The 15362-nt window shown below is 39.8% G+C and overlaps 1 protein-coding gene across 3 annotated transcripts in view; it reads left to right on the top strand.

Moving 5' to 3' along the window:
- Fam120a (family with sequence similarity 120A) overlaps positions 1 to 15362 on the top strand; it is a 96267-nt gene that overhangs the window by 67200 nt on the left and 13705 nt on the right. For 2 of the 3 annotated variants that reach the window (XM_048341751.1, XM_048341832.1), the window contains exons 11-13: positions 4138 to 4387; positions 8757 to 8871; positions 14502 to 14711. In XM_048341751.1, coding sequence (XP_048197708.1) covers positions 4138 to 4387; positions 8757 to 8871; positions 14502 to 14711 — 575 coding nt within the window. Of the gene's footprint in view, positions 1 to 4137; positions 4410 to 4571; positions 4691 to 8756; positions 8872 to 14501; positions 14712 to 15362 lie in introns of those variants that run through there. The other variant, XM_048341916.1, reaches the window with a different exon arrangement.

The following is a 15362-nucleotide window of genomic DNA, read 5'->3' as shown; positions in this document are numbered from 1 at the left end:
ATATTTAGCTGGCTGCTCTGACTTTAGCAGCATTCCCGTTCTTCTGTTTTGAAAACGCAGTGTGGCCAGGACTTTTCACAGAATCATGGATCCTACTGTGCTCTTCCTAGGGTATTCTTCTGACTCAGCCTGGCACCCTTGTGGGGAAGCCCCCATGCCCAGGGGCTTATGCAAAAACAACCTCCAGATTACTCATTGTTACCTATTAGCAGGGAGATAGAGCAGAGAGCAGGAGGATCCTTAGCCACTCCTCTCTCATTTCAACTTAGAAACCAAGGCTGAGCCTTTATTTTCTTTTCAGTTCCCAGCACCCTAAAGACTGCATCAGCCCCCAAACTGGATGCCTTTTACAGTTCTTTTATCTTCAGATATTATTTTTAAATTAATTTCTTGTAAGTACCACTAATATAAAAATTATAATCATAGTAATATAAGTAGTATGAACTATGATTTTAGAGTTTGCCTACATGGCAAGGGGAGCCAGGTGCCAAAAGGTTTAATTATCAGGATTCTGTTGCACAGGAAAATTTTAGCATTTTTGGTCTATGTAAGTGGACCAGGTCTGAGAACCTAAAGAGACCCTAGCTGAGCTGATAGGCGAGTTACTTCCCTTATCCTAGCCCTTCCTAGCACACAGTAGCCACTAAAATACTTGTTAAATGATTGCCAAAGGTTCCACAGTTCTTGAGTGGCAATATGGTGAACGTTTCCCAGGTAATAGTGTTTGTTTGTTTATTTATTTATTTATTTATTTGGCCAGTCCTGGGCCTTGGACTCAGGGCCTGAGCACTGCCCCTGGCTTCTTTTTGCTCAAGGCTAGCACTCTGACACCTGAGCCACAGCGCCCCTTCTGGCCGTTTTCCATATATGTGGTGCAGGGGAATCGAACCGGGAGCTTCATGTGTAGGAGGCAAGCACTCTTGCCACTAGGCCATATTCCCAGCCCAGGTAATAGTGTTTAAAAACATCTGATCATCTTGTTAAAATAAAGCAAGAATAGAGTACTTTGGGGATCCAGCTTTGAGTTCATCCCCACTGTTAGATTTACACTGTTTGTTTTGAATATTACAGGTGGACAATGAAAATGTTAGCACTGTGAAGGAGGGCACAAATTTTTTCTTGACCCTTCCATGTCTCAGATCTTGCTTCTTACTCTGTGCACCCACTTGAGCCTAGTATAAATATGAGTTGCAGCATTAGTTGAGGCCATTTCAGTCTGCTACTAATTCTCAGACCCAGGCAAGAGAGTTGGCAGGGCCATGAAGGTGGAGTAAATGTTTATGATAGTGCCTAGTAGGTAGGGCCAGTATTTCCAGGTCTGCCTAGAATGAAGAAGAAAGCATAATAAAAAGGATTACCTGGGCACAGTGGTACATGCCTGTAAAATCTAGCAAGACCCTGTTTCAAATAACTAAATAGTCATTATTGCTAAAATGAGGCCACAGAAACTCAGGGAAAGAAGTCCAAACAAAAGGGAAAGAAAATTTGAAGATCAAGATAGATTTCATAATAATGCCTCTCCTTGAGAAAACCCCAAGGGGATTCTTAACACATATAATCTATGCTCTTTTATGTTTTATAAAAATCTATCCTGGGGCTGGGAATATGGCCTAGTGGTAAAGTGCTCGCCTTGTATACATGAATACCTGGGTTCGATTCCTCAGCACCACATATATAGAAAAGGCCGGAAGCCAGGGACAGTGCTCAGGCCCTGAGTTCAAGCCCCAGGACTGGCAAAAAACAAAACAAAAAGAAATGTACTCACTGCCTTACGTATGTAACTGTAACCCCTCTGTACATTACTTTGACAATCAATCAATCAATCAATTAAAAAATAAAAAAGAACACACACCCATTTACTGATCCCAGGACACAAAAGGATGTGGATGGGAACTCTGGCTTCGGTATATAAAATTTTAAAAAAAAATATTTGGGGGGGAGGGGGCCTGGGAATGTGGCTTAATGGTAGAGTGCTTGCCTTGCATGCATAAAGCCCTGGGTTCGATTCCTCAGCACCACATAAACAGAAAAGGCTAGAAGTGGCACTGTGGCTCAAGAAGTAGAGTGCTAGCCTTGAGCAAAAAGAAGCCAGGGACAGTGCTCAGGCCCTGAGTCTAAGCCCCAGGACTGGCAAAAAAAAAAAAAAAAAAATCTATTCTGGGGAGTTACTTGTGTCTCTGTGTGTTTGTGGAACAGTTTTTTTTTTGTGTGTATGTGCATTAGGAATGAGGTATACATACATCTTGTTCTCAAGCTTTGGCCTGCTTTCTCCTCTTAGGACCATATATCCTTTGTTTTGGCTGATGGAGGGAGGTAGAAAGAGTTGTAGGCTCCCAGGATGGCTGCTCAGTTGATGATTATTTCATATATTGTGCTGCTGCTGCTGGGGAAGCAAGCTTCTGGAAGCTGAGCTGTGCTGGAGCTCAGTAGGAACCAGGTGGGAGGGTGGTGCCTTAGATTGTGCGTCTGAGGACAAGGTTTACTGGTGATGGAGAGTTTACTGGTTTTCTTTTTGACATCTAAAAATATTGAATAAAAGTAAATAAGTATATGTCTATATATACATGTAAATTTTTTGCTTTCAGTCAATGAACTTCCAAATAAGCATTTTGAGTGTTTTAAATATCCCTTTAACACTTAACATTAAATATCCCTTAAAGATGCTAACTTTACATCTAAGAGAGTAAAGTGTAAATGAAAGGAATTTGCCTAATGACAGTTAATGCCTTTTTGTAAAAGAAAAATTTTTAGTGACTGTCGGAACTTGTAGAAGGGGCATTTGATAAAGGTTCCTGTATGCGACACTGCTACCTGACTTGTTGGGGTTGAAATGTGTTTTTGTTTTGTTTGTTTTTGTTTTCCTCTTGCTGATAAACTGTACATCCCAGTACCTGACTCCTTGCTGTTCCATGTTTCAAGAGGTCATTGATTGTATCACATGACTGTATTGAGTTTGGTAGCAAAACTGGAGACCAGTTCCAGACAAGGTTATCCAAGTAATTTTGTCATGCCTCTCTGTGGCTATAGGCAGTACATTAGAGAAAATGAACCAAGAGGATTGATTTTACTTGAGTAGAATGTCCTGAAGGGCTCCATCCTGGTTTACATTACCTCTCTGTCTTGGAGCAGCCGTGCTTCAGGGATGCTGGTAGCCAGCAGTGGTGCCTTGGGCTCACACTAAGCATATCACTGGGCACAGGGCATTTGAGTCTCTGCTCTGGTTCTGGTGTTTACTGAACCAGAGTGAGCTATTTGTCCTTCTCATATTTTACCACCTCACACTCATATTTTACCACCTAATTGTCATCTGAATGCAATTGATGACAAGTTTAAACAAACTAGTTTGCACCATAGACTGTTTTCATTGTATACCCTCAGATTTCCCTTAATTTACTTGAAAACTATTTGGGGGGTGCACACATATATAGTTCTGTGTCTGTAAGAATTAAGTGACTCTAGTAGTGACCAAACATTGTGGATAAGAGGTCATTGTTTTTGTATTATATGGACTTTGAATGTTTTGCATTTTTAAAAAAGTGAAATGTTTGAGAATATTGCATTTTGTCTTAAGTTCTGCTGAATATAATTATTTTGTACTGGCATCATCTGGGATTCAAAACTCAGAATACTGCTTGTACTTGTTCCTTTATGATCAGGCTTTAAAGGTTACTTTTATTCAAGTAGGTAGTCCTTAAGTAAAGTTACTGCCAAATGCAAGTATTTCTTAATTATTAATTTATCAGAGTATTTTCATAGAAAGGAGATGCACTGTGTAATTTGGATTTCCCTGTTGAAGTAACCAGATAATCATATACTAATGTGAGTTACACCAATTGTTATCACTAAAACTATTAGTTTTGAGTTATGCATTGAAAATAAAAATCATAATCTGACTGAGAAGAAATTTATGTGTGTCCTAACTGAAAATCAGAATAAACCATGAATTTCAAGCAATATAAGAGGCAAAAACTCTTGAGGGCTTTGTGGGTGATAGCTTGCCAAAGTTACCTGCAAGGCCATATCTTCTGACTGGTTGCTATACAAGCACAGTTGTTTTTTTGTTTTTTGCAGAATGGAATGAAGATGGTGAGTGAACCTCAGTAAGTGTAGGGTTTTTTTTTTCTTTCTTTTATACAGTTTCACCAGTGATCATTAAGGAATGGGCAGCTTACAAGGGGAAGTCTCCTCAGACTCCAGAACTGGTGGAAGCCCTGGCCTTCCGGGAGTGGACCTGCCCCAATCTGAAGAGGCTTTGGCTGGGCAAAGCAGTAGAGGACAAGAACCGTAGGATGAGGGCCTTCCTAGCCTGCATGAGGTCTGACACCCCAGCCATGCTCAACCCTGCCAATGTGCCCACTCACCTCATGGTGCTCTGCTGCGTTCTACGGTGAGTGCCAGGGTAGTAAGGGAAAAGGGAAACAAATCATGGTGTCTTGAACTCATAATACTCTACGAGTGTAGGCTGTGTAAATGCAATAAATAATTTATAGTACAGAGTGTTTATAGAAAGGTATATTTAGTAAATATGTATAGCTTGTAAATATTATATAATGATTTTAACATAGTCTATTTAAATATTAGATAACTTGATATTTGATTATAGGGGAAGTATATGTATTAGCAGTTCTTTTGTGAAGAAACTTGGTGTTTTCTTTCCCTTTCATTTAGTCAATATGAACATGGTTATATTTCACAGACAATCACTTGGTTCTGTGCTATGATCCAGCATGTGGCATGTGTTATCTATCTTATTGCTCACTTTGTCCTGGCTCTAGCCTTAGGACTTCCCTTGTGTTGGCCCTGGGACATATCCTTCAGTTTGGAGGCACTTCCTTACTTTCTGGTATATCAAGATGCTTAGGGTGCATCTAGTCTCTCCTGGTACCAGCCATCTGCAGGGAGCAGTCTGGCTCCCTGAAGTGGGTGTTTGAACCCAGGCTGGTATGCCCCTAGGCCTCTCCCCTAGGCCCTCTTGAGAATCTTGCAGTGGTAGGTGGCTGTGTCATTTAAGGTTCATTAGAATTTGTAGACATATCAGATGTTCACTAGGTTTTAGAGCTTGGATGGTTTTGAAAGAATCAAAGTGGCAAGTACAATATAAAAAGCTTTAAAAATATTTATAGTTGCATATTTCAGTGTAGTTTTCTAACATAAAGCCATTTTTCTTACTGAATCATCATGTGTTATCAAAGTCAGCCATGTAGATCCTTCAGTTCATCTCACCTCAGGCTCATTTCTTAGTTGTCCCAGCAGTGTTTTCTGCGATAAGAGACCCACTCCAGGCCTTCTCTGTTTTCAAGAATGATGTCCAATCTGGGGTTGCACAATTTGGTCTTCCTTGTTGGTAAGGATTTGCACCTTAAAGGCTTGGTGGAATCCTGTAGCTTCTGCATAAAGAGGTGCTTTGAAACATCTCTCCCATCCAGCCATCCACATACCTGTGTCAGTGTGGGCTTTCTCCGGGAGTCTTTCACTCATAGCACCATTATTTATTTTGACGTACCTTCATGTTGTGGTAGCTAGTATATATGGTGTCCAACTACCCTACTATTCTCTGAGCACCTCTTTACATCTCTATAGACTTTCTCTTTCACAGCCTATTTCTCTGCCCTTAGCTCCAGGGTCTCCAATTCTTCACATTCCCCTGGGTCTACTCCAAGTAGGAGGTAGCATTTGAAAACCAGTTTCTTTTACTAGTGACTCCTTATGCCTTATCCCTCCAGCTGTATTTATGGATCCACATGACAAAAGCTGTCTGTGTATTCCTATCCTAGTAAAAACAGTGGATTCACTTTGGTCCCTGGCCCCCTTCTTGTTCGTGTTCCTTGTGTAGCGTGGAGCTATGCTCCTTTAGAAGTTGACTTTACCCTCTGGGTAGACCTCTTGAAGGCCCAGCTGGCTCTACTCAGCCCTACTCTCACCTGTCCTTATGGGTCCCACCTCTCTGACTTTAGAAAGGAAAAGACTATATTTTCTAAAGTTTCTTAAATTCATCTTGAACTTTAAGACCATTTATTTGGTTAAAATGACTTACCTGAATAGACATTGATCAACTAGAGCATGGCAAGCTTAATTCATTAACTTTATTTTACTAGGCTTTTGTTTTTAAAGTGTTCTGGTCTCTTCTGATTAAGGATAATTCAATAAACTGATTCAATTAAGGACATACTTTTATTTACCAAATCATCTATTTGTCAAAAATTTAAGATGGAGAACTCAGGTGACTTGAGACCAAGTTAACAAGTGAATTTGGTCACTTGTATTCCTTTCTTCCAAGTGTGAAATGTTGTATAACACCTGACCTAACTACAGAGCATCCTGGAACTGAGTGAGGATGTAATATGAGGGCACATCTGAACAGTGCAGGGCCAAAGTGTTAGTCATGGATAGAATGGGAGGTTCACATTTTCATGGTCTAGTTTGTGCTCCTTTGTGTGTCAGTCATGGCTTCTGTTATTGCATCTTGACCATTTATTCTTCCAGTTCCAGATGTGGCTAGTGCCAGCTCTGAGAAGCATAGACATGGGGGCACGACTCCTCCCACCTCTGTGCTTCTGTGTGCTTGTCTTTCCCCTAGGGCTCAGCAGTTTAATTGTAAACCCTCTTTTCATCGCTGTTCAAAGGAGAAGACATAGGCCAGACATGATGCACAGACAAGAATGTGCTATAGTAGACTATTTACAAACACAGGTAGATAGCCTATGACTGTAGTTTTTCAAGTCCCATATAGGCCTTTCTTTGTTTAGAACTGACAAATATTTTTTCATGATTAGATTCAGACCATGCATTCAGGCACAATGACACAGAATGTTGGCGTGCTCATCTTCATGTACCTGAAAACAGGTTTGGCCTTTACTGATACTTTGAATTTTTACCTCTTGGTAGTATTTTTGTGTTGTTAAATGTTGCCTTATGACCACAATTGGGATAGATATAGGAAAAGTCATTTCAGTATCTGGAACACTCAGTAGCAGAAATAAGGAAGAAGGGAATCAGAGCACTGGGTAGCATGGAATAGGGCTGAATATGGAACACACAGCAGAAATATACAGTAGACTAGTAGATAATCTGGACAAGTAGTGCCCTCCTCAAGGGTAAGGTCAAAGCACACACTTGGGCCCATGTTGCCCAGATGCTGCTTCTCTGTGTTTGGAGCTCTGGTATTTTCCAGCTTCCAATATAGTGTAAGACAGTGAATGAACAGCATGGAAAACCCTAGAACTGTATAGATAACCCTCACCTTTCAGTGTGTGAAAGTGAAGGTAAGGTTAACAGCTCTCCCAAGGCCTGTTGCTAGTAAACTCTTCAAGTAATGTTTTTCACTCTGCTTAGAACATTTAAAGAAAAAAATTTCAAAAGTTCTCTAGGAAGATTTGGCAGTGTGAAACATTCTAAATGTGCAAATAGGGATAGCCTGAATAAATGAGTTATTCAAGAGTGAGCTGCTGCAGGTTTTAGTATCTAACCCACATGTATGTGTATGCTCATTCTCTTACTGTCTGTATCTGAGAAAAGCAAATGGTAACTTTGGTGTGGAAAGGCAAATGGAGGAAACAGACATTCCATCCTAGTAGGCCATGTGTTCCTGCAGCTATGTTGAGTTCTGAGAATCTCTGCTGCCAGAAAAACAGGAAAGATCTGGGCCTATAGCCAAGACCATCTTTTTCTGATTCAAAAATGCGAAAGGAACCCAGTGCAGAGAGTTAGTGCTCACGGATAGAGGTTGCAGTTTGGGAAGATGAAAGACATCCTGTGGATGAGGATGGTGGGGCTGCATGACTGTGCTAATAACCCTACTGGGACGAACATGTTAAAGAATTACAATCGAGAATTTTGTTTTTTTAAGTAGAGAAGAAACATAAAGGAGCCTAAAAACAAATATACTTTATGGAAAGGAGCATTGTATATTGAGCATATTCTCTCACCCAGTGAAAATTTTCAAACACCAGTAGGAGTATTCTTTATCCTTGTTTCTTTATCAAGCTGTAATAAAAATTCAGTAAGGCAATTGCATTTAGGACTTATGGTAGTCAATTGCAAAAGATGCAGTTTTGTCATTGCAAATATTTATTTGAATGAGCATACATTAATATTATTGGTGCCCTGAGGAGTAAGCCAGGCTGTCTCACAGGAATATTCGTGCAGAAAAGGGAAGCCTGGGACCCTTGACAGAGTTGTTTTAGTGAAAGTTGAAGATTTGGAAGTTGGTTTCCTTTTGACTGCCCATACCAGAATGCGTCCCATTTGACGACTTTAGCTGTAGAGACTGTCCTGTGTATTGTATTCTTTAAACTCATTTCTTTTGTGGATCCATCTTGCCCTTCCCCATTTTTCAACTGCTACAGGAAAGCTCTTTACTTGCTGCTCTTTCTTTCTTATTGTGACCTTTAATCTTCTGTTGTGACCCTGGAGGAAGATTATGATAGAAAATTAATTATCACGAGCCAGTTATGTCAATTGCTGCTTATCATGTTCTTTGAGGTTTTAAATATTTCACATGAATAAAATTGAAAAAAATTATTGACCAGCTAGCTCATTTATAGTGTGTACAGCTTAGCATGTTGATTTTAATTACTCTAAAGCATTCTGGTAAGCCCACATGGTGATTGCATTTTTAAATAGAAAAACTGGAAAAAAAGCCTTGGTATCTTCTCAGCTCCAAGCATTCCTAGTGTTTACTTAGATCCTCCTGGCTTCATCCATGGAACAGATGGCAACTCAGTCATTCCACTTTAATCCTTTCTTTGCCTCCTCAGGTACATGGTGCAGTGGCCAGGAGCTCGCATTCTACGGCGTCAAGAACTGGATGCCTTCCTGGCTCAGGCGCTGTCCCCTAAACTCTACGAGCCCGACCAGCTACAGGAGCTCAAGGTAACACATCAACCCTGTTTCATTGTCTTGGGAAGTCTTGCTTTGGATCTTGCTGTAACAAAGCTAATTTTCACCAGGCAGAATTGCTCAGTGCACTAAACTAATGATACTAATTTGATGTGAGTTGAGAGCCCTCAGGGCAAAGGGGTCATTCCTGTGTAGTTATAGATTTGCCATCCCTAACAATCAATGCCACTTTTCCCTTGTTTACCACTAATGGATGTTTATTCTTGTTTTTCACATCAGGAAGTAAACTTCTCTTTTTTTATTTTAGGATGGGATTCCAGGCCCTGAGAGGGCTTGATCTTAAGATTATTTTCTAACATCTAGCGAGGATTCTTTTTCTTATTCCATTGTTCCTAGCAACAACTTTAGTTTTCTTTTAAAAAAAATTCTTTGCCCTTCAAATATTGTAAAACTCCCTTTATAAAGAAAAAAACCCCACTTGAAGAACGATGTTACACTATCATCCCAACACGTTTGAGTCAGCATTAATCATCATATTCCTTTTAATTTTGCCTTCTAGTAGTTTCTTTTGTTCTTTGTTTTGACAATTTTTATGTTGTGTAAGTTGTCACTCAATTTTCAGTGTATATATCTTTTCAGTATACCTTTATTAGTTGATATGTTCACATGATTATAATTGCTTTCTAATTTCTATATTAAATGTTAGTTCAAGACTTTCAAAGTTAGCTAAATTCATAGATCTGCCTTTTCTTTTTAATGTACAGGGTTTTGTTTTTTCTTTGTCATCAATTACATTTTTATTTATTTTATCAAGTTTGATTTGCAATCACTTAATCTCTTTTGACAAAATTGCCTTCACTTTTAGATCTTTTTGCCGTTCTTTATGAACGCATCTTTCCATGCAGAGGGATTTTAGACTTGCTTTATAGATTTTTGACAGGTGATGCTCAATAAATTTCTGGTTTTCCCTAAATCACTGTGTTAAATTTTGTAATTTGGTGTTCAGAGGTACTCACCTAAGGCTTTTGATGACTTTGAAATAAGCTAAGTACAAAACTCAAATGTAGCAGAATTCCCCTCAAATTGTGTTCTTTAGTTTATAGATCAAGCTTTTCTGTTTGTTAGGCAGAAATTGTTATTGTCTTTAACGCTTTTGTTTTCGGTGTCAGGCAGTGTGGCGGGCCCAGTCAGGTCCTCCCGGGTGCCCGTCACCACCGTCCTCGCTGCAGGCTGTGCTTCAGGGGGTGGAAACACTGCCCTAGAGTGTGGTGCCACCCTCTACCTCTACTCCTGTTTCTCTTGTGTAGATTATTCCTTCAGTATTGACATCCCAGTTCTGAAAATCAGACCGCCAGGGATCAGGTATGCCCACCAAGCCTTATTCACCATCAAGTTACTTTAATCAAAGTTCATCTTATCTCCCATATCCTTTTCATTTTCGGATCCACACACAGGATATAACTTTTGAAAGAGCTTTCATTTTGGTTCTTTTGAGGTCTTAGTACTGGTTTTCTACTGATTCTTCATCTAAGGCGAGGTGTTTCTAGAGATGTATCAGAAAGACACATTCCATATAAAGTTGCCTTCTGTCTCACTCATCGCCGCCCTGGGTCTTCTTGTGTGGAGGTCGATGGTCCCCTTCACAAGCACAGCCCACACCATAAGAGCTTCATTGTCAGGATTAGTGCGAATTTCAAGAGAGCTGTGAGAAAAAGTAACATTTGCTGAGAGTAAGGCAGTTGTTTTTTTCTTTTCTTTTTTTAAAGATTAAAGATCCTCTTAGTTATCACATTGAGAACTGATAAGAATAATCCTTATTTCAGTGTTACCAAAATTCATATGCAAAGCTGAGGGTTCCAAAATTCAGTGATAGAAAACTAAATTGCTTTTAAAATTGCTTTTTCATTTAACCATTAAGTGTTTTTGACATACTAGAAGCAATAACAGTGCCTTTCTGTAAGATGCCACTTTACTGTTAAAGATACAGTCACCTCTTGACTGTTGGTGCTGCTGTGCTAGGACCCTTACCCGGTTTGTGGATTGCCCAGAACTGATTATCACTCTTCTCCCCTTCACTGCCCAGCTCACGCTTTGCCATCAGGGAGGAAAAGAGGAAGAAAAGACCCACTTCTTACAGTTTGGACTCTTGCTAGCTTTTCTGATGGGAGGTTCAATGGGAAAAAGCATTGCAACCATTAGCTAAAATGAATTTTCAAGAATTCCATTTCATCCATGCTTTCTTCGTCTCCCATGTCCATGAATAATTGAGCGTGTTCTGTGTGATTCCTTAATACCTGTGACGGTGATTGATGATCCTCATTTTTTTTTCCTGTTATATTTTCAAAGCTGTTTTCCTAAATTACCACTTTGAATGTAATCACTAAGGTAAACTTAGCGCTGAGCCTGGGTTTCAAGGAGGGTGGGTAAAGGACGAGGAGAAGGAACTCTGTACAATTGTGATATGTGTACAGTTTCTTCTCCCTTGCTCTTGACATCCCTATAATTGCTTTAAATTCTTTTAACAGTTTCACCTGCCAAGTGCAGAATATAAAAGATGGAAAATGAAGAGCTTTAAAGACAGTATTAGGGGCGTGCAACATGTCTGTGATACCTGTAAGAATTATTTTTCATATAGGTAAATATAAAATTAAAGTAAGAGTCTGTTGCCCAGTAATTAGAAGTTGGACAAAGTCACTTCACTGAAATTGTTCATGAACTAATTAGGCAGAAAATAAATACATATATATGTGGATGTGTGTGCATAAACACACATACACATATGTATATATTTCCTATGCAGTCAGAATATTTGTTTCTCTACTTGAGGATTTCAGTTAATGTTGAATATTTATCTCTTGGCATAAGAGAGTAAAGTTAGAATGTGAATATCTGAGACCTTGAGTTCTGTGGTGGTCTGTACAGTGGAGTACTATCAAGTACCTGTGTCCTAGGGTTATTGAGAGCTGGCAGTGAGATAATGCATGTACAAAAGCATTTTTATTAAGTTTTCCATAAATGTTATATACTATTATACTATTACTTGTGTAATTAACATGTGAGGAAAGAAAAACACTATTTGTTGTAAGGTTTAAAAAAATTTTTTTTCTGCTGAGCATGTTGGTGCATGCCTTAATCTCAGCTATTTAGAAGCTGAGGTAGAAGATCTAGAGTCAAGACCAGATCTTGCTACACAGCCCAAAGTGAAAACCAGAGGAAGAAATTACACAACAATGGAAATTTGGTTTACATTGTTATATAGCTTTTAAGCTGTTACATTAATGGAAGTTGTCATTACTAAAATTGCTAATTACCTCAAAACTATAAACATAATTTTTTTAATCCATAAAAAAATACAGCCCTTCAACCAGTGGGGAGTTTGCATACAGTATAGTTTTTATTCCTGCTTTAGCAAATGCAGAGATGAGTAGCTCTGACAAGAGTGGTTCTGTGCTGTGCCCATCTGCTGTGCTATCTTAAACTCAGCATGTGGACAGCAGCTAGTCAGTAGAGCTTTGTTTCTGGACATGACCACCAGCAGCTTATGACCGAGAACTTTGCACGAGCTGCTGCATGTGCATCCACAGACAAGAGGTATGACATTGTGCGCTAAACGTTTGCATAGAAGCAGCAGAGCACCATCAACTTCATCATTTTTCTCCCTAATCCTTGACCCAAGTTCTCTGTTCTCTAGCAATAGGGCTGGAAGCAGTGGACGCTTACCTGACTAGAAAGGATTCATGGTCACCATCTTGTAGAGTGTGAGATCAGGAGACCCATGTCCTGGGCTTATTTGTATTTACTCATGGGCTCTACCTTTGCTTGACCACTCATTAATAGCCAGTTTCCTCTTTCTGCTGTGAGGATTCTCCTTCCTTTCTGTAGTTCACAGATAGGGCTAAATAAATGAGACTAAAGTATAAATAAACCAGGTGCATTTTCCCCCCATTTTGCTTCAATTGTTCCCTCTTTCTCCACATTGCACGTAAATGTGAGAGTGCAACTAACTCCATTTACCCAGCTTCACCTGCTTCCCAACACTGATAGGAGAAATGTAGGAACAGTGATACATCCTAGGATCAAGAGGTATAGATAAACAACTTTTGTAAATCTCTGGGTAGTACTCTTCCAACTTTTGAAAGTTTTATTACACTTACTTAAAATTTTAGAAAAAGCCAGACCCCATTGGCTCACACCTGTAATCCTAGCTACTCTGGAGGCTGAGATCTGAGAATCGCAGTTCAAAGCCAGCCCAGGCAGGAAAGTCCATGTGACCCTTATCTCCAGTTAGCAACCAGAAAACTGGAAGTGGCACTGTGGCTAAGTGGTAGAGTACTAGCCTTGAGCTGAAGAGTGCAGGAACAGTGCCCAGGCCCAGAGTTCAAGCCCCACGACTGACCAAAAATAAAATTTCAGAAAAGAGCCAGATGCCTGTGGTTCACACCTGTAATCCTAGCTACTTAGGGGTCTGAGATCCATGAATCACCAGCTCAGGCAGGAAAGCCTGTGAGAAGCTCATCTTCAGTTAACAAGCAAAAACCAGAAGTAGAGCTGTGGCTTAAGTGGTAGAGTATCAACCTTTAAAAAAAACAGCTAAGGGGCAGTGCCCGTGCCCAGGCCCTGAGTTCAAGCCCCAGTGCTGGAGCACACACATATATACATATACTCACATGCATGCTCATTTAGGCAAAATTGTGAAAAAGTATTAACCAATGATAGAAAATGTTGGTACAAGTGGCATGATAATTGCATCTTTATTAGGACTGGATACCAGAATGTTTGGTCTTTAGTGTAAACCTATTTTAGCTGCTATTATGGTGAAGAATTGCTTAGACTGAAAGTCGGCAGTTTTGATAAGCCACCGAAGTGGGGAGACAGAAACCAGAGCAGAATTAAAACTGTCTTGGGTAATCCACAAACTGGGTCCTTCACACACAAATGATCAAAAGTTGACTGTACTGGTGTTAGGGTATCTTAACTCTGCCATCATATGCATTGGAATGGGCCCTGGGCACTGTAGACACCAGTTTTCAACACTTAGGAAGTGCAAGTTGTGCAGATTCTACTGTTGTGCTCAGCTCAAACACAGTGTCTAGTATTGCCTTGTTTCTTTGCAAACTGCCCATTTCTCCTAAAATATTTTGATAATTTGATTAATAAGTGGCTATTTGGGACAGCAATATATGTATATGTATAACAGTATAAATTTATTTCAGAATCACATTACATAGTTATTAAAAAAAAATAACTGCTTGAAAAGGGTAGCATCTTAGAGCATTTCTTTTTGAACACCCTTTCTGTCAACCACAGCCTGTGTTCAGATATGAAGAGTGAAGTATTATTTCATGAAGTGATTGTGGAGCTCTGGGCTTCTGAGGATACCCTTTGTGATATTCAGCCTTAATACAGTATTATCCACGCTGTGTAACAATTTATAATGCAAACTGGAATATTTCAGTATGTTCATAAAACATGCTCTTAAATTTAAATGTGTCGTTACCTCAGTCAGTAAGAGCAGGTCTAGGTGAGGCTCAAGTGGTGCTACTTAGTCATGCTTATGTCAAGGTTTTGTGCTCTTTTACTGTGGGGAATTTGACTGGGACAATTGGAAGAGTTAGATACTGTAGTACTCTTCTGCCATAGAAATTGTTCTTTTCAATTTAAAGATTGAGAACCTAGATCCCCGAGGAATTCAGCTGTCAGCCCTCTTCATGAGTGGAGTAGACATGGCATTGTTTGCCAACGACGCATGCGGACAGCCAATCCCCTGGGAACATTGCTGTCCTTGGATGTATTTTGATGGGAAGCTCTTCCAGTCCAAACTCCTCAAAGCCAGCCGGGAAAAGACCCCACTCATCGACCTCTGTGATGGTCAGGTATGTTGGGGAGTCAGGGTGGCCATCTCTAACTATAGTTAAATCTTTTGCCTTTTATACCCTACTTGTCATGAATCCTACTAGAGAAGGCCCAGCCCTGTGCTACCAAATATCACCTCAGGGCGGTTCTCATTATTTCTGATAGGTTCTGACTTTGCTTTGAATACTGAGTTAGTGAGTATGAACCATTGTTCTGAGAAATGTAGGGTTTGGTGCTTGCAAATTTCTGTTCTTGTATGCTCACACTTCATTCTGTATGGGGTTCTATTTACAGACAATCATTTAGTATATGTTGTTTGTTCATATTACACTCATTGCCAACACCACTGTAACTTATGCCAGTGGAAGCTTCTCTGGCACAGGTTTCTCCATGGGCACATTAGCCACGTTTGTGTTTACTGGCCCTGGACAGTGCTGCAGCATGAGGAGACCAATGTTTAACTAAAATCAACAACCACCACCTAGAAATAAAACAATTAAAATGCAATGTATGCGTTAAAACAAGCCAGGCCAGGCCAATTTTGTCGCATCTGATCTCAGCTAGGATTGCAAGTGAAAATCAGCAAGTAGATACATGTGCAGATAGAGAACATTTACAATAGTCAGTAAATCTTAGTTTGTTAGTGCTCATTCAACTGTAGTTAGATTACT

Source organism: Perognathus longimembris, chromosome 1, assembly GCF_023159225.1.
Source record: "Perognathus longimembris pacificus isolate PPM17 chromosome 1, ASM2315922v1, whole genome shotgun sequence".
Lineage (NCBI taxonomy): Eukaryota > Metazoa > Chordata > Mammalia > Rodentia > Heteromyidae > Perognathus > Perognathus longimembris.
Note: the sequence above shows the minus strand (reverse complement) of the source record. Positions and strands in the feature narration are given on the sequence as shown.